The sequence below is a fragment of the Colossoma macropomum genome, unplaced genomic scaffold (assembly GCF_904425465.1).
Source record: "Colossoma macropomum unplaced genomic scaffold, Colossoma_macropomum, whole genome shotgun sequence".
NCBI lineage: Eukaryota > Metazoa > Chordata > Actinopteri > Characiformes > Serrasalmidae > Colossoma > Colossoma macropomum.
The window spans coordinates 5,040,724-5,068,583 of record NW_023494802.1 but is presented as its reverse complement, the minus strand read 5'-3'; the positions used below and the strand labels follow the sequence as shown (position 1 = coordinate 5,068,583).

General features: G+C 38.6%; 2 protein-coding genes across 3 annotated transcripts in view; one reads left to right on the top strand and one right to left on the bottom strand.

Moving 5' to 3' along the window:
- Positions 1-27,860, bottom strand: part of LOC118823097 (cilia- and flagella-associated protein 100-like) — a 93,553-nt gene that overhangs the window by 18,167 nt on the left and 47,526 nt on the right. The window lies entirely within an intron of this gene.
- Positions 416-27,806, top strand: klf15 (Kruppel-like factor 15). Of its 2 annotated transcripts, none has more exons than XM_036592493.1 (3): positions 416-518; positions 12,908-14,154; positions 23,125-27,806. In XM_036592493.1, exons 2-3 carry the CDS (start codon positions 12,986-12,988, stop codon positions 23,291-23,293), a joined length of 1,338 nt encoding a protein of 445 aa, XP_036448386.1. In that variant the 5' UTR covers positions 416-518; positions 12,908-12,985; the 3' UTR covers positions 23,294-27,806. The 2 variants fall into 2 exon arrangements, with proteins under 2 accessions (XP_036448386.1, XP_036448384.1); XM_036592491.1 differs by lacking the exon at positions 416-518 and adding an exon at positions 10,677-10,864.

The following is a 27,860-nucleotide window of genomic DNA, read 5'->3' as shown; positions in this document are numbered from 1 at the left end:
AGAATTGGCTAGTATTTCTTACTCACGTCAGTCTGCTTAGAGTTAATCACTAGCCATTCCTAGCGCAGGAGGCGGGGCTTGCCGGAAAACGGGTGGGAAATGAATTACATCGCTGTCAAAACTCCACGCAAAGGGGATTTAAACAGGTGTTCTGTTTTTTGTTTTTGAGACACAGAGCTGCTCATTCATCACTCATTATCAGAACTACAGCAACAACAACAACAACAACAACAACAACAACAACTGTGTTAACTCTTTTACCTGCATGTACTAGAGTGTTTATTGTTTTCAGTAAATGTAGTGCTGGGTGGCTGCAGTGCAGACCCCTTGTCCCCCTCCTCCCCTCCCTCCTCTCCCTGAAGCTGTTTGCTGAACTCTGGACCAAGTACAGGCCTGCTTGTTGACCAAAATATGTGCAAAAAGGTTCGAGAGGACAGAGAGGGAACTGTTTAACGGTTGCCCTTTCAACTTGACAAGATGTTTTCGTGGACTAAGTACACTTTAAACACCAGGAAAAGGTAATAATAATAATAATAATAATAATAATAATAATAATAAACTACAGGTGACTTCAAATCCTTTGAGTGTAATTAATATTTTATTTAATGTATTATTTTGCAATGTAACATATTTGGCACTTATAAAATCATACAGACCTTATGAAACAAATGATAAATACTTCCCAAATTGCATTTTATTCCTCAGATGTTCCTCAATTTGTTATAATTATATATAGAGACACATAAAATGTAATAAGTAAAAAAAAAAAATCAGTTATAGTAAATACAAAAATAATTTAAAAAGTTGAGTTATTATTAATAATAATGTTGCTATATTATTGTTTCAAATTATTGTAATTTAAAACAATAATATAGCACAGTAGTAATTTGAAATAATCATAATAATAATAATAATAATAATAATAATAATAATATTGTATTATTGTTGCTAGTTGTAATACAACTGTAACAACAGAAGAATAGCAACAATAACAGCAATAATACTGATATTACTACTGCTACTAATAATACTTACAACAATATAATATAATATAATATAATATTTTTATTGATGGTGTGGGTGGTGACTGTTTTAGTAATATCAGTATTACAGCTGTTATTGTTGCTATTCTTGTGTTGTTACAGTATTATTACAACTAGTAACAATAATAATAATAAAAATAATGCCTATTAATAATCATAATGTGTGGCTGCTATGAAGTCTATGAATATTATTATATATCTATTTAAACCCAAGGCATTAACTGAGATAGTAATAAGCTAAATATATACAAAATCATAATTTATACAGTATGTTCTATAGGGAGGTGTCTGTCCCAAACCCCAACCCCTAAATTTACACTTGTATAAATGATAGTTACAATTTTTGTAATTTTTTCCAATGTTGTTTTAAAACATCTTTTAGATTTCTTTTAATGTGAAAGATTAAGAGTTAAGATTTTCGTGAGATTAATAAAAAAAATCCTGTTCCTCGTGTTCATGTCATGCACATAAAGAGTTTTACTGCATAGACAGAGTGTTATTTTAGCCACGCCCCTGCATTTTAGAGCAGGAAGTGAGACTGCATCCCTGTCCCTCATGGCCACATGGAGTTAGATCCCATTGATTTGAAGTGTCCCAAAGTCTGAAAATCAGTGTGTAACATTGTCGTATTGGAAGATATGTAGAATTGTCAGTACTGAAACACATACTTAAGTGTTTTAATAAACAATATTACGACTGTTCAATGTTGTGTTTGCTAGTCATGTACTGGCTAGTGTTTTGTTTGGAATGTGCGATTATTTGTTTTAATAAAACATAATTAATTTTGTAGGGTCACTGAAAGCAAATCGATTTTAATCATTCCAGCCAGTTAAAAGTCAGAACCAGTTCAGTAGAATGATCCTCATATTCATTTTTTGCTTGGTGCTCAGTGGAGATGCTATAAAAACCTTCACACGTTGTTGATAACTTTACTACAATAGGGAATAACATCACTTTCCACCATGACAGCTCTGACATGCTGGAAAAGGAAAGTGGCTATTGTAAGTGATATTGAGTATTATCATGCAGTCGTTGAGTTTGACCAGATAAGTAGTTCTAGTGATATTCCAGCACTACTGTAAATGACCTTGTTTGTTTTCATTCTAAATCCCATGGTCAGTGGCACTGGCCTTAAGGCAGCTTTTGGCAACTTTGCATTTGTTGTTCATCATCATGGCTGTGTTCCAGAACTCACGTCCTCATACAAAAGTTCAGTCAACAATCTTGAGAAACTCTCTGGGGTCCCTGTATTCAGTGTTCAGCAGTAAAGTGCTGTTAAAAATAGTGCTGATTTCCAGGAATCATCTACAGTTTAATCAGAGATTCTTGGCCGATGGATGAATAGATCACACACACACACACACACACACACACACACACACTAGCACACATGACCCAGTCAACTCGTTAGGGGAAGTGGGCGAAAGGCTGCATGATAATCCATTAAAGAGGATGACACTCTGGCCCGTTACAGAGACACGCTAAGCTGTCTAAGACTGTATTAAACAGAGGGGCTCTGAGCGGCGGGCTGCATCAGCAGGAGCCATGCTGTGATTTCAGTACGCTTCTGTGTTCAAAAAACATATTACATAACAGTCTCAGCGCAGGTTTAACCTGGTTTGCTTTCCTGTGTTTAGATTTGGCCTTTTACGCCACTGGAGGAGGTCCTGGTCAATGAGAGTATTAAAAGGAGGAGAAAAACATCAGCAGTGGGCCCGCTGGGATGGGTATTACAGAAGTAGGATGAGGTGCACTTGACCCCCCTTTTCTAAAATTAGATCATGTGTATCGTACTGTAAAGCTGCATCAAGTGCAAAACAAGACCTGATTCTGTTGTGAGTCCAGCTCTCCTTCACTAACTCAACACAAACCCCTGTACTGGTCCAGATGAACTCAGTTAGGTAAAGCAGATTTTTACCATTTTTTGCATAATTAAATGGTTAAGGTGTAAACAAAGTCAATCATCTAGAGTCAGAATAGAGTCAGATGACTGAAGTGTTTAAAGCCTCTAAAAGCTCCCATAAACATTAGTACATAAAATTGTTATCAGTATGCTGCCTGATGCCTAAGATGACAGTTTTGAGATAAGCTTTTATTCTAAAATGCATTTTTTAAAGCCATTCATGGCAGAGAGGCACGCACACTCTTCATTTATCACTTTTTCACTGTTGAATTTTATTCATTTATCACACTTATCACTGTTTTACCGTCATCAAAACTCAGAAGACACATGTAGGTTTACTGGTCATTGTGGATAATGAATAAATGGGTAAACTTGTGTTGTAGACATTGTGACTCCTGGTTCCCATCACCACCACTGTAAAGAAAAGAGTCGGTAAATTTCATTTTCTATAATGCACCATTTCACATTAAACCACTCTGAATGACTTTACATCTCAAGGATGTACTAATTTAGAAATAAAAAAATGGTGAAATTTCCCTTTAAAGTAAAGTTTGATAAACATCTAATTTACACAGTTTCTCCCTTTTACCCCAAATCAGCCAAGACATGTTTTGTGATTTAGTTTTAGCACTGGAGCTGCGAGGCTAATGTAGCTAACAAGTTCTAAATATTAGTACATTGTTTATATTTAACCTGTCCAGGGTGTATCCTGCCTTCCACCTGATGACCCAGTAGGATAAGCGGTTTAGATGATGTGTGTGTGTGTGTGTGTTTATATTTATACAACAGTTAGTTCTGACCACACAAGCTGATTGGTTGAGAGGCGTTCTAACCGTGCTGATATTTCGCCATAACATCATGTTTTTTTTTCACAAACACTGTATCACTCCACTGAGATGCTGTTGCTAAGCAACGACTTTGACAGCTGCAGGAGCCGCTCACGCCATTTAAACGTTTTTACTTCTTACTTTGCCACAAACATAAAATGGATACTTTTAAGATCACACTTGATCTACAGCCGATTTGGTCAGACTCTGAAGATGAGACTACACTAAATTCCCAAACCGTCATCACCACTGAGCAAGCTTTTCAGTCAGCAGCTGACAGAAGAACACCTAAACAATCTGGAATTAGCCAGAAATGAACCAAATACCATTCGCCAAACAAAATGGGCTGTAAGATGCTTTACAGACTGGCTGGAACAAAACAACATTAATACTGATCTAGCAAAATTGAACAAAACTGAGCTAAACTTGATATTGTGGCAGTTTTATGGCTCAGCCCGTACTTCAAAAGGCGAGGCTTACAGCATACTGTCCAGTGAGTGAGCGGAGTTCGTTATTCTGACGTAGCAACAGGCTGCTTGTAAAGGAACTATAATTTGGCGGAAGGAACTGCTAACTCGCCTTCGGCTTGTGCCTGTGTCCAAATCACAGCCGTTATGTTATTTTGCGATAACACACTCCCTCTTGTGTTCTATTGCTTAAAAATAAAATGCAGCACTTTTGTCAGTGTAAAAACAAAAGGAACAGTCACTGTGACACTTGGATTTTGTCCCTATTCTTGTCCATTTGTCCATGGTTTGAGGCAGTGTTACAGGCAGAGTTTCATTTTGGAGGGCTTGATTGCAGGTTGAGGGGGCCAGCAAGGAGGCATTGTGTCCCAAGATGACAACCTCCAATTATGCATTTTAGCAAGCTAAGTTTTAAAGACAATACATAATAGCTGGTCTAACATTTCATTACATAGATACTATAACAACGGGCATACCACTGTGGGTAAAATTCAATCAAGGTTCTACCTTTACTGCACTAGGTTTAGATGTTTGAGGCAAATTGTTGAAAACTGTGATTTCTTACTGTTTTTTCACAATATTTAACTTGGTTTCTTGACTACTGTCAACCTTACTGCTCACCTAGCTCGTTACTGGCCTGCACTTATGAGCCCATCTCTGCTTGTTCCCACAATCTACAGAAACAGCTGAGCAGGGTGATGATCTGTGTACATGTTGGAGTGTGCCTTAATGTAGAGTTGATTTAAAGGGCACAAAACAAATTTCCCTCACTTTTTACCCCAATTTGAATTCATTGTTTCTGTGATGTCAAGCCTGCAGCAGTTTAGTTCCATTCTTTCATACTGAAGTTGTAATGAGCGTTTCAGCTCTGAGTGATGTTTAAATGAGGCAGCTAATCACAACAGAGCTCCTGCACATATACCACACCTAAAGCCACAGTAACAAAAACAGCCTGTTTAATTCTAACAAATAAAGAGAGGTCAGAAGATAAAACCACATAAACAACACAAATGTTATGTGTGGACCACAAAGGAAAAAAAGTAGTACAAAAAAGGTAGGATACGGCCCTTTAAAACTGCGGTGTTACTGATGGAAATGTTACCATGGTAACATTATGGTGACAGCAGCTGCTGAAAACTGATGATGATCAAAGGAAAGTTTTGGAGGTCATTATAAGGGGACATTTATTTAACTGCTTAAATGGCCAGGGCCCACTAGTGGGCCCAAAGCTTTAATACATGCTTTTGTAACCTAGGAAAAGTTCAACCAGTTTGTATTTAAGACCCTATAGTTACTGAATAATAAGCCTTAGTATGTAATAAGCCTGGGGTTTTAAGGGGTTTTGGTGCAAATGAAGGCAAGAACTTGTATTAATAAATTCTATTAATAATATTTTAGAACATTTCATTGGGAATCAGAGTTTTTTTGAGCAATCAGAAATCTACAAGGCCCCCCTGTAACGACACCTCTGGTTTGAGACAAGTGCCAGTGATTTAGGCGTGCGGTTTGCACAGTACTAATTGTTGGCTTAGACCCATAAGGCTTACATTACTTGTTCGCTACATTAGCCTCCAGTGCTAAACTAAAGAAGCAAACTTCAGATACCAAACATGTCTTAGCTGATCAGCTAACTTTAAATCAAATCAAATTAAATCAAGCTTTAATGGTCACACAGCCATACACAGTATAACGTGCAGTGAAATGCTTATACGACTGTCAGTTGCCATTAAAAACGTATATAATAGAAAAATACGAGATATGAATATTAATCCCTTAACATTCCAGGCCTATTACATACTAAGGCTTATTATTCAGTAACTACAGGGACTTCATTGCAAACTAATGGAGCTTGGTAAGGAGTTAAAAAGGAAAGAAAAGTATAAAATATAAAAAAGATAGTGATGTAATAAAATACAATATTAGAAATATTTATCAAAAGAGTGCATATTGTGTATGTTGGGTTTAAGGGTGTTGTGCTGTAGTCCAGTTTCTGCCATTTGTGCAGTAGTCTCTACATAGTCTGGTAAGAAAGAAACTGTGTAAATCTGATTTGTCATTAAACTATTCCTTTACACTGTGAACTTCTGCGTTTAGTACAGTTCCACTGTGAGTTGAAGTGCTGGTTATTTGCATGTGCCACACACAGAGAAAGAAGCCTCATAACATCTCTGTGGTTTTTTGATTCGGTAGAAGAAAATGACCGACTCGTTTCTCCTTTCATTCCAGCATGTTTGTCCACATGGTACATTTGCCTGGAAACGGAGACTGCTTCCAGCGCTGACCAAACTCACTTGGCTCCCTAAAAGGGCCTTGATTAAATGGATCTGGTTTGGGAGAGCAGCAGTGGAAAGTTGGGAGAACAGTTGATCTCAGGAGCTGAGCACTAACACCACGGCTCCCAATTGCTTCACATAAATTTGCACTGCATTCAAAACTGAAGCTGACTTTCAAATTGCTTGTTGAGAGCTCACATTAATCAAAACAGACAACTTACATTCTTTGTTTTATGATTTAACTGAAAACTGTTCCATTCAGAGCTCCCTTAATTCACAGTTACCCAACCTTTAGCTCTGCTGTTTATCACAGATCTAAACAGATGGGCAAATGCTGTATTTCATACTCATGTAGTAAATCACTCTTGCTGAGTGGAGATTTGATCAGCCTGAATCAGCCTGAAATGGAGAGAGCTGTTAACTTGAGGAAAATGAATTGCATAATGTCCTCATTAACATTACAGTGGATGCCTATTATTGCAGCTTATTCTTCCCCTTTTCTGTTTCTGACAGCAGTATGTCAACATTTAGACTTAGTATCTTGAAAATATAACTTAGTCTCTAAATTTTTTGACTTATTATGCAAAAATAATAATTACTTACTTTCTTGAAATTTAATAATGCCATAAAATGGTTTTATATAATACCATAAAGTGTTATTTGGCTTGTAACAATAGTGGAACCCTTTTTGGTGCTATATGGAACCCTTTTCAAAAAGGTTCTATATAGAACCATCTACAGCACATTTTCCATCAACCTGAAAAACACTTTCATGGTGCAAAGAACCCTTTAATCATGTGTATAGTTCTTTAAGTGTCTGTGGTTCTATATACTAAAGAACGCTTGAAGAACCATCTTTTTCAAGATTGGCATATGTCAATTTTTTTCTTGATAATTCAAAATCCTGAGAAAATAAGTAATAAGTTAAAGATACTTAAAAAGAGTCAATATTTTGTAAGTCATTATTTTGAGATTCTAATTCAATACAAAGTCAGTAATTCAAGAAAATAAACCATGAGTTTTAGTCATGAAATCAGCATTTTGAGAAACTAAGTTATTATTTTGAGGCATTCTTTCACAGCAAGAAGGGCCTGGGTTCGACTCCCCGGCCGGGCGACCAGGGTCCAGGGTCCAGGGTGTGGAGTTTGCATGTTTTCCCAGTGTCTATGTGGGTTTCCTCCCCCAGTCCAAAGACAAGCAGTCAGGTGAATTGGAGATGCTAAATTGGCCCTAGGTGTGAATGTATAAGTCTGTGTATCTGCCCTGTGATGGACTGGCAGCCTTTCCAGGATGTTTCCAGGGGTTTCCAGGGTGTTTCCTTCCACCCAAAGACTGCTGGGATAGGCTCCAGCACCCCCCACGACCCAGGAGGATAAGCAGCTTAGAAAATCTGTGTGTGTGTCGTTAATTCAAGACACTAAGTCAATATTCTTAGCAAGTAAATCCTTCATTATAAATACTACAGCAATGTTTTGAGAAAATAAGTCATTAATTGAAGATACTATTTCACTATTTCAAGAAATTAAATCATTATTTCGAGATACTCAAGATTTCAAGAAAACAAGTAATTAATTTGAGATACTATATTATTATTTAAAGATAGTAAAGCAACATTTTGAGAAAATTAGTGATTACGTCAAGATATTAAGTCAAACGTGTGACATGCTCCCATAAGCAGAAAAAGAGAAAAATAAATAACATGGAAGATTTTTTCCTCTACTGAGCAGGAATGGGCTTCTACACATCCTGCTCATGAATCTGCATGCACATATTAAATATCCAGCTGTCAATATTTATAAAACACTTAATTTTAACAACTTAAATCCCACTTAATAATGATACTCATACTTTGGAGTAGAACAGCAGTCTAATTAATATGATTACATGTCAGAAACAGCTCAATCCCTAAATCCTACAGCGTCTGTTATTGCTAGTAGTTCTTTCACAAGCATTTTTATGGAGGGTTCAGAGACATCTGGCTTCAGTCCTTAGCGTAAGCCAAGTGATAGTTTAAAAGAGATGAGGTCATCCATTAGGCCGTGCATTAGTTCTCTTAAACTTTTTCTTTGGTATTTGGCTCCATGACTTTATCATAGGATAGCTGTGTTCATTAACTCATTCACTGTTCACTACAGTACAAGAGCACAAGTGCGTTTCATTCTTTAGTGTCACAAAAATATATATTTAGTTTTTCCACTCTTTGCCATTATTACAGCTTCCATTCTTTTGGGGAACTGCTTTCAGTGTTTCACTTTGTGTTGTCTTTCATTCTTTTATTTTTCCAAAAGTTCCTACTAAAATTCTGAATTTTACTCTCAGAAATATAAGGGATAATGCAGACACTCTCCCTGTAAACCAGGCCTAAATTTGCACATTTGGTGCATTATGTTGCTAACTGGATGCTAGGTGGTTGCTGTGGTATCACAGGTGTTGCTATGTGGCTGCGGTGTTGTTGCTAAGAGGTTGCTAGGTGGTAGCTATGGTGTTCTTATGGTATCCCAAGTGGTTGCTATGGTGTTGCTATATGGTTACTAGGTGGCTGCAAATGGTGTTGCTGTGGTTGCTAGGTGTTTGAAAAGTGGTTGCTATGCTGTTGCTTGGTGGTTGCTAGGGTATCCCAGGTGGTTGCTATGGTGTTGGTAAATGTTGTTAAGTAGTTGCTATGGTGTTGCTAAGTGGTTTCTATGGCATTCCAGGTGGTTGCTATGATGTTGCTATCTGGTTGCTATGGTGTTACTAGCCAGTTGCTAGGTGGTTGCTATGGTGTTGCTATGCTATCCTAGGTGGTTGCCATGGTGTTGCTATGTGATTTGTAGGTGGTTACTATCATGCTGCTAAGTGGATGCTAGGTGGTTGCTGTGGTGTTGCTATGGTATCCCAGGTGGTTGCTATGATGTTGTTATGTGGTTGCTAGGTGGCTGCTGTGGTGTTGCTAAAGGGTTGCTAGGTCATTGATATGGTGTTGCTATGGTATCAGAAGTGGTTGCTGTGGGGTTGCTATGCGGTTGCTAGGTGGTGGCTAGATGGTTGTTATGGTGTTGCTAAGTGGTTGCTAGGTATTTGCATTTTATTCTGCCTCAGGTGGGGGTATCTCAACAACTGAGGCCTTTTTTGGGAATTTGTTCCTCATACTGTGGGTAAAGCAGTTAGACAAAGACCTTTCCCCAAAGTGAATTTGAGTATTTATGTTACCCCCAATGAATAGAATAACAACGTGCATTTTCAGGAACCCCCAGAATTTAGATTTTGAGACATGCTGGGCGTCCAATAGGTTAAGTAGGAGGTCCTGGACCCCCTACTTTACACATTGATCTTATATCTAATCCCCTTACAGATATCTACAAAAAAGTGAATAACTTGTACTTAATGGCCAGTTTGACTGGAAAGTAAAAAATGAAGGGTAGTATTTGACTTTTTCACAGTACTGTACCTCACCAGTTGGCTTCCATCAACTCCACACCATCAGCCATAACTTTTGCACAGGAAATACATTTTATATTTTCGTTATTATTATTTTCTATATGTTATATTCAGCACATAAACCGTAATTGTGCATTAAAATGTGCTCTTTACAAAGCATTTGTACAGAGCCCTGCTGGTGACATCCTGTATAAATAAAAATAATGTGTGACTTCAGTAAGGCTATGAGATGAAATAATTGAGCCTTGATCACAGCTTAATAAGGCATGATCTCGTTCCTACACCTTACTAAGTTGTGACCACGACTTAGTTATCTCGTTCCCATGCCTTACTAAGTCGTGGCCACGCATTACTTTTATTTATACAGGACGTCACCAGCAGGGCTCTGTAAATTTGTCTTATTTTCTCTTAGAAAATCTACAAAAACGTGGGTGCACGAACTTTTGCATACGACTGCATGTCACTGCTTCAGGGCCTGATCTGGCAACCACTGCACTTTATATAAATAAAACTGAACTGAGCCGAAAAGATCTGAGTCACTCCAGTTTGCATTTGTTCTGCACTGACATGTTTGGCAAAGCTCGTGCCAGGCAAAAGCCCAAATGCTTTCCACTGCTGCGAAGAAAGTGTTAGCATGTGGCTCCGCGCTCATGGGGGACTGTTCAGAGTCCAGCCCCCCCAGCAGGAACACACCAATCCCGGCTAGAGAAGCAGGCGAGCCTTCCCCAGCTCTGCCTCTTATAAGGCCAGTCATGTGACAGCCCTGTAGTAATGCTGCCGCACGCGCTGGAGCTATGAGTAGTCTCGCGCTCACGGCTTTGCAATGAGAAGCTCGTCTCAAGGGCAAAGCCACGTCACTTTACTCACTGCAATAGTTTGGCCGAGAGAAAAGGGACCGGACAGCAGCAACAACTGATACACAGGATTTGAGGTGAGTCTGATCACGTGGGACTTGTTTTATTCATGTGTGCAGTTTGTAAGAGGCTGAGGTTGGTTTCCTATTCGCCACCTTCTTCGAATTTTCCCGTTCCACCTTAAATGGTGCTGCAGTTACATTCTGAGGCGCCAGAATGTAACTGCTGCACCATTTAAGGTGGAACGGGAAAATTCGAACAAGAAGCTGGCGAATAAAAAGCTGACTTTTTCCACCTTAAATGGTGCAGCACGACAATATAACAGCTGTATCATTTAAGGTGGAACGGGAACATTCAAACAAGAAGCTGGCAATTTTTTCTATTACAACAGGCAGCAGTGCAAAAGGCCAGGTGTGGCATTTGCATCCATAGTGTTACATTTGCTTCATTGAACAAATACAGCCCTGCGTTGGCACCTGTTGTACTGCATTAACAATGCAGTAATGGAGATTTTGCTAGGCCATGTGCAAGAAGAACACAGAGAGCTTCGGGGGAGTGTTCTGTGATCGAGGAGCATTAAGTCATGGGACGGATTTGGCCCAAGAACACACAACCATATGATAGTACTCATCGCTGTCCGCACACATGTTGACAGTGCTTTGCAAGTTTATTCTCGGTCGTGCAACGCGGAGGGAAACAGTAGGGGGCGCTCGTCTCAACTTTCTAATAAGCGTTCTGCACCTCTAGTTCTGAATCCTGCTCTCTGAGCCCTTGTACTGCACTCTTTGGTGTTTTTTTCTGTCCTGCTACCCCTATTTTAACCTCATGAAGGGCTTGTGAAGGAGATGTTGAGTTAAATAAGGCAGGAAAGCACTAAAATGTGCAGCCCGTGGTCTAGACCTGTTCCTGGAGGCCCACTGTCTTGGGCATTTTAGTGCTTTGCCTACTTTAACACATTTTAAATAATTCTATGCAAGGTTCGGTGGTTCTTCTCCATGATGGAAAACCTGATGTGTATTTACCTTTTTATCAATTGTGCTATACAGCACCGATGGGAGCTCCACTGTTGTTACAAATTTTGTTGATACTATATAGAACCCTTTTTGCTACGAGTGTAATTAATGCTAAAGACCTGTAGGAGAAAGATAGAAGCACTATAGCCACATTTGTGCCTGTTTCATGCAGACTTGGGCTCAGCTTACAATTAGACTTACATGCTTAACAGCAGTCAAATAAATGATTCGTCAGAGATTTTAATCAAGTTCATGTAGGCCAGGACACTTTCATGTGGTAAAGATGTTTACTTCTGGCAGCACTTTTGTCCAGTGGTTACTGAAGGCCTTACTGTTAACATTTCCAGAACTAGAACAATGCTCCTTTCACTGATTTTTCATGTTGCAGATGCTGTAGTTGATAAGCTACAGTAAATGTGCTTTATATGAAAGATTACATAACGATAACCAGCCAGACTCTGGATTTAAATGTAAAATCAGTCAGGTAATGATGCTGGTTCCTTTGATTCATGCATAGTCCCACAAAATAGTGTCATTTTATGACCTGTTCTGGCAGTTGTCCTAGTTTCCTATTGTTCATCTGTTTTCTATCATGCGTAGCACTCAAAGACTATTTGTGTATATACAGTGCTATCTTTAGTTATCATAGTTAACTGCACCACACACATTGGCTTGCAACAGTGCCATAACAGATTTTATCACTTGTTTTGGTTGCCATATGGGCAGCTTTTACAGTGAACTGCTCACCATGTGCAAGTGAGGTTGTGTCTTGCAACATCTAGATAGATGGATAGTTAGATAGAAGATAGATAAAAAGATTGAAAAAGTAATGCTTCATTCAAACGTGTACATCATTTCCACATGAATGTATGTATATATATATATATATATATATATATATATTACTATTACTATATTACTATATATTATTACTATATTAATATATATTATATTAAAATTAATATCAATACTTTTTCATAAATTATTACTAATGTATAATTTATTGGGACACTTCTGGAAGAACAGGCTCAATTCAACAGTTCAACAATAAGCAAAACTAAACCGAAAAAGTAAATCGTTCTGAATTCATTCGTTTTTTGTCTCCAGACACACTCAAGGAACGGATTCATTTGTGACGGACAGCCAAGCACGGGACGGGGTTTTCTGGACAGGTGGTGACCAGGAATGGTGGATCACTTGCTAGTGAATGAAGAAACCTTCCTTCCTTACAGTCGCTCCTTGACTGCCCACCACCACCGGTCGGATATGGTGACAGACGAGGGGGTTTACCAGGTGCTGCCTTCTCCTTTCTCAGAGGACGAGCTCAGTGACTCGTCCAGTTCGTGTTGTTGCTCTAGTCCTGAGTCCCAGGTGTTGGGCTCCAGCTGTAGCAGTGCCAGCTCCAGTGGTGAAAGCCAAGATGGTCTCCTAGATTTCCTGATCTCTCAGTCTACCCTAAGCCAAACATCTCCTTCTACGACCATAACTCCTGCCATGGTCCCTCCAGTTCTGCCCATGGGTCTGGCGTGGGAGTCTCGTAGGGACCGGGCTACCAAAGAGGAATGCTTCGAGTTCCCAATATTTCCTGGAGATCTGGAGGACCATGCTGGACTGCTGTTTCAACCCACATTGGAGGAGATCGAGGAGTTTCTTGAGGAGAACATGGAAGTCATAGCCTTGAAGGAAAAAGCAAGTGATGGGACATTGACTAGCACTACTGAACAGGTATCCTCGTCAGAATCGCAGGCGCAAAGCTTAGACCAAACAGTGCCTGTTTTCCGCGTAACAGCTGACCCTGAAACTAAAAGTGCCCATTCCTCACTGGGACCCACCACAGATGCTCAAAATGGGGTGAAAAAGGAGGAATCCTCTGAGAAGGCTTCAGTGGTGGAGAATTCAGGGGTGCCGGTCATCCTGCAAATCCAGCCCATTCAGATCAAGCAGGAGCCAGCTCAAAACACAGCGCCTACAACGCAGCCACCTGCCTCAGACATCAAAATCGCCCAGCTGCTTGTCAACATCCAGGGCCAGACGTTCGCTTTGGTTCCTCATGTCATGCCACCAGCTAGCCCTAGCAGTACATCTTCGAAGTTCGTCCGTATAGCTCCAGTACCCATTGCAGCCAAACCTGCAGAACTTGGGGAGAACGGAGCTGCTGGAGTCCATGGGGCAGAGCTCCTAGTTGGGGGTCAGAAATTCCAGAAGAACTCAGTGGCTGATCTCATCAAAATGCACAAGTGCACTTTTCCAGGCTGTGCCAAGATGTACACCAAGAGCAGCCACCTGAAGGCCCATTTGAGGAGGCATACAGGCGAAAAGCCCTTCGCTTGCACCTGGCCAGGCTGTGTCTGGAGGTAAGTTTTGGGGGACAGATGATACATCCTGTTCTACCGGTTATGTCAGTCATGCATAGAACTACAGTTACAGTTGCAGTCTCTTAGAAACCTCTAAAGCCCCCCATGGTGTTCAGTTTTGTTTTGTTATTTCTGACATGTAGCTCGCTGAACCCAGCATAGAAATTCTGTGCAGATTCTAAACTTTCAATACACACCACATTTGTATTTGTAAAAAAGATATTGTTATGTCTTTTTCTGCAGAAAGAGCATAATCCAGCCTGTCAATACATAATATAAATCAAATGTAAATGTAATTTGTTATATTATATACATAAGTAATAATTCAGTTATGTAATTAAGCATTTTACATTTATATATATATATATATATATATATATATATATATATATATACATATATATATATATATATATATATACAAAAGGTAAGAATTTTAGTCTATTAAGTGTGGAAAAGATTTGGTTACTGAAACAGCTGCACAATATATCACTTGTTAATCACTATGAACCAATCTAACTGAAGATAACTGTCCCAACCCAAATGCAACTGCAGCTGCCAAGATCTATACAAACTTGATTGCAGGCTAAAAAAAGCCCCACTGTAGCCTAACAATGTTCTGGCCCAACTTGATTGCAGCCAAACAGAATTCTGTCTGAACCTGATTTCAGTTTGACATTTTTACTTGTGAATTTTATTATTTTGTTATGTTATGGTACTAAATGAACTTCATACATGGTGTGCTTGACCAGGCGAGGAATCTAACCCCAGTCTGCGGTATTACCCACTACATTATACCAACTGCTAAAAGATAATGGGACTGAGCAGGCATGCTAGCACATACCTCATAAACCACTAATTTGGGTTTGTAGTGTGCAAAAAAAGGTTTTGCTTACTTCTTTTTGAGCTTGAGAAGCGCAATGATGGTTTATGAACAAGGTATATCACAATTGCAATATGTAGCAATATAATTGCATTTGTCCATGTCATGCAGTTACCATAACCTGTTTTGGGTTATGGTGTTATAAATGGCTGTGTAGACCCAAACACCCAGGTTAACTGTCAAGGTCTAAGTGCTTAGTTAGGGGCTCCTGAGCTGATAAGTGACTGACCGTTGCGAAAGCAGTGAGGCAGATCACTATCTCTGTTGACCATTCATGAATGAACTTCAAACAGGGGTCAGCAGGGTGCTTGAATGAAATGTCAGAGAAAGTCACAAAGTGAATTTCAAGCTGTATGTGTTTAAGTGTTATCTAACATTTTGCCAACATTTTGACTGATGGCTTTGACAAATTTGGGTTTTGCTGGTAAGACTAAAGGGATGATGAGTCTGTTGAAAGGAATATCATCTTTAATGGAAGCTATATGCCGTTTGCACTTTGCAATTTGGTCTCGTTTTTGTGTTATCTCTGTTGTTTGGAGATTAGATAACGCCTTTGAAGAGATGTCAGACTTTGCCCCATTGCCGCCACTTTTATTTGCTTTCAGTTTATATTGTGCCTTACATGACTGTAGTGGGACATAACTTGCAAAGCCAATTTCTCAATCTCTTTCAAAATGAAGTCTGCTGAGATAACATTGCTGTCTGTCAACATCTAATTGAGGTTTGACTGAATAAGGTTATCAGAGGATGAGATGAGGGCTTTTTAGTTTCTGCTAATGAGATTTTTCAGTGAAGTTAATAACCAGATTAACAAACAAATGGTTTGATGTAGACATACTGATTAAAAACCTATGCTGTCAGGCAGTCTTACATGCTTAATTTCCCCAAAATATCTGAACTTAAGACTGTCTAACGCCGCTTAAAAGGCATTAGAGCCATAATTCTCTGAGACATGTCCCAAATTTGAGCTATGCTCAGGGTCTAAGTCCCTCACTGAGTCAACAGGGTCGTCAATGATCCACCCTAGCTTGTCTGGTCTCAAGTCAAGCAGCACTTTCTCTGGCCCATGGTGCCGATCCACGTAGCCTCTGTTACACAGTTATTATTCAATACAAGAACAAACAATATCCATTGCCCCAAAGAAGGCCTCTAGTCCAGTGTGATAAGATTGGCACTGTGCTTATCACTGCCCTAGCTTGGCCTTGCTACTGAATAGCAGTTTTTTCTGCCAGTGCTTGGCCTTCAGTTGGTTGTGTTTCAAACCAAGGCCTACTGGACACTGGGCAAACCGACCGTAGCCTTACAAAATTCTGTCTGAACCCAACTATTGCCCAACAAAATTCTGTCTCAAGGTGACTGTAACCCCACAAAATTCTGTCTGAACTTGACCGTAGGTCGACAAAATTCCGTCTGAACGTAGCCAACAAAATTTTCTCTGAACCCGACTGTATCCCAACAAACTTCTGTCTGACAGTATCCCAACAAAATTCTGTCTGACTGTAGCCCAACAAAATTCTGCCTGAGCCTGACTGTAGGCAGTAAAATTCTGCCAAAGCCCGACTTTAGCCCATCAAAATTCTGTTTAAGCCCCACTGTAGCCCAACAAAATTCTGTTTGACTGCAGCCCAACAAATTCTGTCTGAACCCGACTATAGCCCGACTAAATTCTGTCTGACTTTAGCCAACAAAATTTGGTCTGACTGCAACCCCACAAAATTCTGTCTGAGCCTGACTGTAGCCCAACAAAATTCTTTCTGAACGTAGCAAACAAAAGTCTGTCTGAATGTAGCCCAACAAAATTCTGTCTGAGCCTGACTGTAGCTAACAAAATTCTGTCTGACTGTAGCCAACAAAATTCGGTCTGACTGTAGCCAACAAAATTCGGTCTGACTGTAACCCCACAAAATTCTGTCTGACCCCGACTCTAGCACAGCAAAATTCTGTTTAAGTCCGACTGCAGCCAACAAACTTCTGTCTTAACCTGAGTGTAGCCAAAAAAAATTCTGTTTGAGCCCGACTGTTTCTTGACAAAATTCTGTCACAGTCTGTCTGTATCCTGACGATATTGTATTCCAACCTGAGAGCACCCGGACAAAATTCTGTCCCAACCCGACTGTAGCCCAGCACAATTTTGGCCCAGTTTAACTGTTGCCAAAAAAAAAACAAAAACTGACCACTACTAACCAGTGACTAAATCCAACTCAACATTTCTAACCATTTGAGTTACCTTATAGCAACAACAATAGCCTCATCAGAGCATCGATACACAAAATAAAAATTAGTCTGAGCTGTGCAAAATTACAATTAACAAATTTATTTATCAGTTAACGCTATCAAACAACAGCCCAAAAAGTTTTAGTCGGAATAACCTTTTCGCAATGCGTTGTCCTCATTTTGGCCTCAGTGGACTTCACTGCCAAAAGCACGAATGACTCTGGAGTGCCAGATTAAAGTTTGCATCAATAAAAGTAGAGCTGAAGAATAAAGTATGTGAAAAAGTAAAGGGGAGCAAATGCAGGCCACAGTCATTCAAAGGTAGGAGACATGAAATCTGAACCCAAACTGAGCCCAACAAATATTTGAGAAATGATGTCCGAACCCAACCAAATTGCACAAATATTTCAAGCTCTTTCAGGAACTGGAGGAAAAGAGAGAAAAGAAAGAATGCTCTGCTTTCTGGCTGCTCGGCAGTTCTGCTTGCGAGTTTAGCATTCCTTTGGTTTTCCTCAAAGAAAAGAATCCTTTAATTAAGATACTCGCCACCGACATAGTCGCAGCCCTTTCAAGTACTCAGTGTTGACAGATTCAATATCAGCCTGAATCAGAAATGCCAAAGTGATTAACTGTATAGTCATACGTGTTTGTACATGCACTTTCACCTATAATCTTCACTCTTCATATGCCTGCGAAGTGCAAACCTGTATAACAAGTCGTGTGTGAGCAGATTGCACTTGTAGTAGCGCAAACCAGCATAGACGCGTATCAAATTTGAAAATGGGTGGAAAATATTACCACGTGTGCAGCATGCACAGTTTACAATACAAACAGATAGCCGTGCACTGTATTTCCAGAAAGAAATAAGTCTTCCCTGTTAGAAAACACAGACGCTGTGCAGGCTGCACTTAAAATTGTGTAAGCTGTTATTCTGACATTAAATGCTGTGTAATTGACACTTGTGTAATTAAATGTAATGATTCTTGTGGAATTCTGTTGAAACTACAAGCTTTTTGCTGATACAATTCCAAAATATGACTGAAGTAAATACAAAAGTATGTGGAAGTATGGGCACCCTGGTCACATGACATGTTTTTGCTTTTCTGAGCCACAGTAAGTAAACAGATACTTTACAGGAAACTTTTTTTCCTGCAAATTTATGAATATAACTATTAGAACGTAAATTGTACCAAGACTTGTTTGTTGATACGTATTCAGACAAATATGAAAATGTGCAGAAGTGTGTTCGCTGTTATTTTCATTTGGAAAATCAACAAAACATGCAATTTGATCAGCTGTTCCCAACATTTTGCATACAACTGAATGTATATGCATGTGAATACATGAGTGTGTTTAGTTTACCAGGCTGCACCATATGGACATAATATTATATAGCTGCATAAAGTGATTGCGGTGTGCTTTGTGATATACTTTTCATAATGGTGAAATGGTGACACAGTTAATGACTGGCCTGCAGTATTTTGACCATTACATACACTGCTTTGTCAGTGATCACAGCACATAGTTTAAGAAAGGTGATTGGGTAGAGGCTCATTTGCATATTCCATTTTTAATGCAGTAGATTTGTTTTCATTTGACGGATTATGCCTACATTCATTTTGCATTTGTGAGAAACATTATAGTCTATAGCTCTGCAGTTTAGGAAGTGAGTGAACGTGACCCCAGGTTAAACTAGGAGTGAAGTTCAACAGTAAACAGCTTGTTAAACTTGCCCGAAGTGTGTTCAGCATTTCTACAGTAGCAGCAGTAACAAGAGGACCTTTAGCACACAGTGGATCAAAGGGGGGTAAATTATGCTCTCTGTCAGATCCAATCAGCAATTCCATGGAAATATACCAATAATAAAGCCTGTTACTGTATTATAGATGTATAAAATACAAGTTTATCCCAGCATAGTCAATCAAGCACTTAGCAAAGCTCTGTAAAACCGTGTGTGAGATAATCTGTCAGCGTTAGTGCGTGTGAGCAGGTTTGGGTTCGGTTTCAAATTTAGCAGTATCCATGGGGCCTGGTCAATTTCATATCCGTACAGACCTTTAATCAGTATTGCAAAGGCCAGTATCACGCAAATGGCTAACAAATGATATGTTGCACAGCCTTAGTATAGTGATTAGATTACAGCTGGTGTTAAAGAGCTTGCCTGAACATAGCTCAGTGTGTGAACTTTGAAGGCTAAGCAGCTGAGGCCAGGGGTCTACCCCGCCGGCGCACACACACGCACACACGCGCACACACACACACACACACACACACACACACACACACAGCACTCTCAAACACACAAGCAATTTCCTTTTCAAAATGCAACATTTTCCCCAATGAAAATATATTCACTATATATCACAAAAAAGACCACCTTTCATTGAATTACTTTCCAATCAAAGTGGCCATTAAGTGCAAGTTATTCTCTTTCAGCATCAGAAAAAAAGTATAAAACATATTTATCAGAAACAGCAGCCTCAACAACTAAACATAATATCAAAATCTTCATTCTTTAGTTTTATTACAGCTTCAGTTCTTTTCAGCAGACTTATGTTCAGTTTTTCAGAGAAATCTGTAGGGATATTTTTCCAATATCCAAAGTTCAGTCCTAGAAGTTGGTTGTGATCCAAGTAAACCCAAATACATTTAGTGATGCTGAGATCTGGACATATGAGGTTCATAGCATAGTTAAACACTTGCTACTCCTCTTAACATACCTTTAGGGAGATACAAGTGACCATTTTCTGTAATATATTTTCAGCTTATTACTTTTTATATGGGTTGGTTACTGTTGCCACCGTCATTACACCACACCTTTTCTATAGAGAATGAGACCAGCTTGTTCACTTAAAGCCTTCAAAGTATTTAAGCTTCCGGGTTATTTGCGTCACTCAGACTCATACATTTTGCTTTTTGCCCTGCAGTTAGTTGGCTCTACAAGCAGGCGTGTCCCTGTTTGCCATCAGCAACAGCACTGTTCCTGTCTAAGCTTGTTGGCAAAGCGATAGTGAGAGAAAAGGTGAAGAGAAGGAGGAGAGTAGTTTGTTCTCATTACATTTGCAGCAGGAGATAGTACCCAGCCCGAAACCTAAAGTGAACTATAGAGAGAGGGGAAGAAAGTCTGCCATTACTCAACACTCCTGTTTTTAACCCAAATGTACACAACCCCTTAAACGCAGGTCAGAGGGAAACTAGTGTTTAAAGACTGTGTGAACTTGCTAATCATTTGCACCTTTCAGCTTGATGTATGTAAATTATTAAGGAGTCACTGATATAGTATTTCTAGGGCCATAATGATGACCTTGTTACCTTGTTGTGGCCATTATCAATACCATTAACTTATAATTTTACATTTCCACTTTAAAACAGGTTCATACAATAATTCATATATGCAGTGAGTGTATGGCAGGTTAAAACTACATAAAAAATAACTAGACAAACTGAAAGTCATAAATTACATTGGTATTGGTAATTGGTATATGGAATCCTTGAATTCATAACCAGACACTGGGTTTCTTCACTGATGTTGCTCTGCCAGGCCTTTACTGCAGCTGTCTTTAATTCTTGCTTGTTGTTAGGGCCTTTTACCTACAGTTTTGCCTTCAGTAAATGAAATACATAGTCAATTAGATTGAGGTCAGGTGACTGATGTAGCCATTGCAGAACAATCCACTTCTTTGCATTAAAAAAGTCTTGGGTTATTTTTGCATCTGCATACATGCCTGTGCCATAACACTACCTCCACTATGTTTAGCAGTTGAGGCAGATATGCTTTGGGTATGCTTTACCATGCTCTTCACCTCTTATCTTTCGGATACAAGTTGATCTTTAATAATGAGGGAATAATGCACACCTGACCATAGAACAGCTGAGCACTTACTTTTGATCCCCTAAAAATGAGGAGATCATGTATGAAAATGGATGCAATGGATGAAGGTCCTGCACCATTCATCCAACTCACTGTATGAAGAGTTTCATTCTAAAATGCAGTATATCCATTTGTAATAATATTGGATAAAATAAAGTTTGAAAAGAATAACACATTTTTTTATTTTTCGAATAAAGTTGGTATTAGTCATAGTATAGCAGTAACATTTCTTGTATGTGTAAAGCCCATTCCCAACAGCAATAAATGTGCACCCCTAGTAATTACTCCTATTCTTTTCAGACTGTAATTTCACTATGTGTGACAATTTGTTGTTTCATAGGTTTGATTCCTGAGGCTAGTGTAAGATATGACTGTGTGAAATGATCGTTTGTCTTACATAATTAGCATAAGAATAAGACTGGGGAATATGACAGTGTTTTTCATTATTGTGATAAATTACACCACTTTGCATTGCGTCACATTATGCCTTTCTTAGCATATTTTATGTAAAGAACACCAACTGCATGTTTGCATGTTAGTGTAGTATGCAAAATGTTCAATAACTGTATTCTTTATTTTTAAAAGCATTTTTTTTTAATGTGGCTCTACTGAGGATTTTTCTGTTTAAACTTTAAAAAACTTAAATATGATGCTTGAAATTAAATGAAAAATGTATTGAAGTATTATATTGTTATATTTTTTGCCGTATTGCTCCTCTGAAATGAATGAATTGGGCTGCTTATTATTTTCACTTAGGTAAATTGGACTGCCCCTCTGAGCCAGCACTAACATTTTAAAGGTTTTAAAGGTCTGTGTGCTAAAGAAATGGGTCATTCACTGAGGCTTTGAGGCTAGCCTATGGCAGAAAGCCTCTGGTGCTCACTGGCAAAGACAGCGAGCGCCTGACAGGTTTAACCGACACTGCATGTGCTCTGTGTCAGGGAACGGTCAGCCAATGCCACTTTGAGCAGATGACAGATCCAGGGGCTGCAGTAACAGCCAGATAGCATTCCTTTTGCCTCAGCGGTTTGAGGACTTTCGTTTTTCATTCTTTTTCATTTTCTTTCTTTCACTTTTGCAAAGTCTACTTTCACTACATTAATTCAGTTCTTCCTTTTTTCATTGCTTTCATTTAAAGGCTCATAATTCTATTCATTTTTACACTATTAGAAAATACCCACTGCCCTTAATATTGTGTGAACGTTTCATGATGAAGAGACCAATAGAAATAGTCCAAGATTGATAGGGATCATGCTACATTGATGTACAAAGCACACTTTGAGCTGGTTTCTTAAACACGGATGAAGCTTGGTTTTTTGCTAAATATCAATGCTAATAGTGATTCACCAATGACAAAAACCCTATTAGTCAAGGATTAAGCTTATTCTGGGGCTGGGAAACTGGCCTTACAGGTTTATTTATAGCCCAGATTGCATTACTTTGAAATGAGGTTGCTGAAGTCTTCACACTGAATTGAGATTCACTGGTTCACTGTGGTGGTGATAGGAATAAAAAATGGCTGTTTTTATTCTCCTTTTCCATTTCTGGCAGAAGTATATCAAAGGTTTGACTTATTATCTAAAATGTTTAACTTAATATGTTGAAATAACTTATTTTCTTGAAATATTTACTTTTTTGAAGTCAATTGGGATACGTGACATTGATACACAAATCACACCTAAGGCTGGTTTCTAAACATGGATTAAGCCTAATTTTGGTCTAAATAGTAATATTAATAGTGATTCACCATTGAAAAAGCCCTTTTAGTCTAGGCTTAGGCATAATCTGGGGCTGAATCTGGCCCTATGGGTATTTTATACTGCTAATCAACAAGGCTGATTTGTAACCCAGATTGCATTAACCCGAAATTAGTTGAAGTGTTCACACTGAATGGTCTGATTTGATTTTGTAATCAAATTGAATTGAAAGAATCCCAAAAAAAATGAATTGAGACAGCACATGCTGAGTGATTGCCATGTATGTGTGTGTGTCGTCCTGGCAGGTTCTCGCGATCGGACGAGCTGTCGCGCCACAGACGCTCTCACTCTGGAGTGAAGCCATACCAGTGTCCTGTCTGTGAGAAGAAATTTGCCCGCAGCGATCACCTGTCCAAACACATCAAAGTCCATCGCTTTCCAAGAAGCAGCAGGACGGCACGCTCTTCATACTGACCCCGCATAACCCCCAACACCAGGGGCATGGAGAGAGAGAGAGAGAGAGAGGGAGAGAGAGAGAGAGAGAGAGAGAGAGAGAGAGAGAGAGGAAGAGAGAGCACACAGAGTTATGAGTGAGGAAATATGTAAGAGTGACCATGTAAGAAAGGAAAGGAGAAAAGACCATAGAAAGGGAGGAAACTGGGTGACTTCTTGAAAGAGTATGTGTGCAGGAGCATGAGAAGAGAATTCTCAGTTGTGGTACTGTGATAATTTATTGGTTAAAGCTGAGAGGAACTGAAGAAGAGCGTACAAAACTGTTACTTGACACAACATCTTCAATGATGTCCTAAGCTTCTCTTAGATTGTATTTTTGTAGGGGGTTCCATGCTAGTTTTCTATTCTCTTTTTATGAACAAAGAGTTGCATTATGTTTTATGCAAAGTATTTTTTCTACTCGTGAGGTATGAACTGTTGTTGATGTCTCTGCCTATCTCTAAAAGCATCAACATTCCTTATCTATTACCATTATCATTATGCCTCTTCTTTTGCCAAGGTGAGTTATTGTGTAGTTCTGCAAAACCAAAAAGAAAACCTGGGTTGGTTTGAACTACTGATCATAGTCAGGACTGTGTCGTTTATAAGCTATTAGCAAACATGGAGCTAATTCACCCACCTTTTACTGCTCGTAAAACTGTGATAAGCTTCAACTCTGTGATCAAACGGGTTCGGAAAATTCATTATAGTCCTCAGAGTTTAAGAGGAATTCCACTGATTTTTCAACATTTCTGCGTAATTAAATTGTTACGATGTAAACAAAGTCATTCAGTGTGGTTTGGTGTGAAGTGCTCTGTTCTAGAGAAACTTACTGAGTCATAATTGTTCACAGTGGTGGTGACAGGAGCCAAAATGACCTGTTTTTTCTGTCCTTTTCTGTTTCTGGCTGAAATATGTCAACATTTTGGTCTTATTATCTCAAACTTTTTACTTACTATATTGAAATTAATTTGGGTCTCATTTGCCAATATTAATTGGGTCTCATTTGCCAATATCTTCCTACATTTTTCTTAAATTTGTTCTTGAGAAAGGTCCTCAGAAAAAGTCTACGTCAGATTCATGACGTGTTCTTAAACCGCAGAATTGTTCACACTTTTGTACCCTTGAGTGTGTGTAGATTCTGTTCTTACCTAAGAACAAATCCCAAATAAGAAACACTGGTGAATGTCTTTGTGAAAACTTAAGTGGGATTTAAGAAGAGATTTCTTCTTAAGAACGTTTCGTGAATGAGCCCATTTTCTTCTTTTGAAATTTTGACCTCATTATCTCTAAATTATGACTTATGTTCTCAAAAATTTGACATAGCATCTTGAATAATTAATCATTTTTAAAAATAATGTCTCAAAAAATGCAAGATTAAATGATGTAAGCAAAGTCATTTAGAGTGGTTTCATGCACAACTTTTTTCTCTTTTCTGTTTGTCAAAATTTTGACTTATGTCGAAGTAATAAATCTTTGACTTTTAGTATCTCAAAATAGTGACTTTTTTCTCAAAATATTGGCTTATTACAAAATAATAACGTTTTCTCAAAATTTTCACTATGTTGAGATAATGACTTCTTTGTGTAAATTTTGACTTAGTCTTGCATTTTTTAAAAATAGTTTCTCTAAATATTCATAACTAAACAGTTAAGATTCAACCCTATTTTACCGTTATCAGCATTACAGATACAAACTCTAAAGACACATTTAGGTTCACTGTTTTTTTTTTTTCATTGTAGACATTTTGACCCCTGGTAAGTTTCTCTACGATGCATCAACCCACTCTGAAAGACTTTGTTTACAGCCTCAAATGTTTAATTATGCAGAAATGCAGAAAAATCAATGGAATTAAATGCAGCAAAAGTCAAACACGCACAGTCATCGTTGTCTGTTGGCTAATATGTGAACCAGCTGGCCTTCTGATCAGTATTGAAGAAGTTTTATTTTTCATATTTTAAAAAACCTTAGTCTGTTTTATCACAATCGTTTAATTTCTGTACTTTCTTCTTTTTGTCTTCCTGTTCGGCTCTTTCTCCTGAAAACGAAGCTATTCAAGTATCAAAAAATGTGATGTATCTGTTGAGCCTTTATGTTGGACTTATTGTTTTGGGGCCAAGATATAAGTTCAGGCACTTATGGTTGTAAAATGCATTACAACAGGAATAGAACTGTTTGTTTGTTGTTCAGAATGGAGAAAATAATCAGTGTCGGTTAATAAGATTATCCTTTCTGTATGGAATGTCTATGCATTATGTCATGGTGTTCTTATATAACCGTCTGAGCAGCCTTGCACTTGGAGGTATTCACCTTCCCTGGGACAACAATGCCTATCCACACTCACGCATACACAAGATCAGGCTGGAGCGCTTCATCTCTGACCTTGGGTTCATCTCAGATATCAGACTTTCACTGTTGTGCCATAATGTGTCATAGTGGCAAATCTGGACAACAGGAAGTGGAAATATAAGGTGCTAATCTGTTTAACCTCAACCATAGCCTGCTCCATGAGGACTGGTTCTTCTGGACAAACTCTTCACCTTTGGGAAATGTAGACTGGGAAACACCTGGAGTTCAAGCTGGACATTCACAATGGGAACTCTGCTCATGGTCACAGCTGGACTAACGATATGATACGCTGACCATATCTACACTTGAGGAATGTGTGAAACGGCCAGCGAATGCTGCTGACACGAGAGCGTTTTGTTTTGAGCAAATCGATGTTTTCTGCAGCATTACTTCTGCAGCTTGATGAAGCGTTTTGGGGAGAATTTCACAGCTGCCTTTGGAAATGCAGCCTGTTTGCCAAAATAAAGCCTGAGAACGAAAGAGACACATCAGAACCACAATTTAGTTTGATTAAGAGTTCAGCAGTCAATAGGTATTTGTGTGCTAGAGGTTGCCGGTAGTAACTTAATGACAATGGAAGTCCAAATAATTACCCGTTTTTTCTTTCTCCTTTTCGTTTTTGGCAGAAGTATATCAAAATTTTGACTTGGCATCTCAAAATGCTGACTTATTTTATACATATTTTGACTTACTTTATTGAAATAATGACTTGTTTTCTCAAATTTCTCACAATTTTAAATTAATGACTTCCTTTAATTTTTGACTTTATGACTTAATTTTCTCAAATATTTTATTTACTCTGTAGAAATATTGAAAATTTTGCTTTATTGAAAGTTCAACATACTGTTTTAAAACAATGAGTTATTACATTTCAAAGAAAATTTGTCATTATTTGGGGAAAATAAGTCATTATTTCAAGACACTATGTCAAATTTTTTACATACTGCTGCCAGACACAAAGAAAGAGACACGGTTTTTTCTCCTCTATTTGGCAGGAGAGGGCTTACATACACGAAAGATTATGATACTGCCCATCAAAAGTGTAAATATTTGTGATGCAAGCTTGGGAATAATGCCAATGCCCACGCTTTTTATTCCCCTGCCAGAACTCAAACCTTTCAGATGTTAAAACCCCCTTTGGGCCAAAAGACTTTCAATATTTGCTTTTAACAACAGCTAAGCCTGCTCTTCATACCAAGGAAGAGACTCTGATAGCAAGTTCATAGCTGTTTTATGGCAACAAAACTTTACACAGGATGGTAAGGCATAGAAATATGTCCCCAAACTTTTGACGGGCAGTTTATATTCAACTGTCTGGTCAATACTCATGAAAGGAGCAGATAACGGCCGAACCACCTGTATTTCTAGATAGAATGAGCCTAAGAAACTGATAACAGATAACTGATAGTGCTGCTAATGTGCTAGAAGCACATAGCCTATCCAGAATAAACAGTATTTACAGTCAGCTATGCTGATCCTATGCAGCTGTTATGGGCAGAAACCTCTTGCACTTGTCATGCAGACAGCAAAGGAAGGCCCAAAGAGGGGATCCAGTCTTTGAATGGCCTCTTACATGCTAATTTGTTACGCTAGCACTAGTATAGTTCAGATACTGAATGCTAGCTGATTAGCAAACACTATGAATTGTGTTGATGTGGTTGCTATTATCTTACCACAGGCCAAGCACATGTGGTTTATTGTTTAGAATTCCCTTAAGTGTGCACATCAGGGTTTATGAAGACATAATGCCTGTAAAATTATAGATAATTAGGTCAGGCATGCTGAATGTCTCTCTGAACCACACTTATTGTTACGTTCATCAGGTGTCTCACAGTTACTTTCTCTTTGTGCCTGACAGACGGCGAACCTGAGGTAGTGTACTGATAGTGGTGCATTCCTTCCGATCAGTATGACAATGATTTCATTTATGGCCATCAATGAATGTATGTAAATGGAGTTTCACCAGAAAAGGGTCAGATGTGATTCTGTACATTTCCCCAGTAAAATTGTAAACATAATGTACATAAAAGCAATTCAATATGTATATTGTATTATATATATATATATATAAATATAAATATATTTTCCTGTTCTTCATGAGATGCATTTACAAATAAAATGGAAAAGAGAACTTTTATGAAGTTTGAGAAGCAGCTTCTTATTTCACCGTAAAATAAATATTAATCCAAGTGAATATCAG

Bases quoted from the DNA above. Each gene is read 5' to 3' on its own strand.
- klf15 (XM_036592493.1), top strand. From the start codon at position 12,986: ATGGTGGATCACTTGCTAGTGAATGAAGAAACCTTCCTTCCTTACAGT. The intron at 14,155-23,124 runs GTAAGTTTTGGG...TCGTCCTGGCAG, and splicing joins TGGCCAGGCTGTGTCTGGAG to GTTCTCGCGATCGGACGAGC.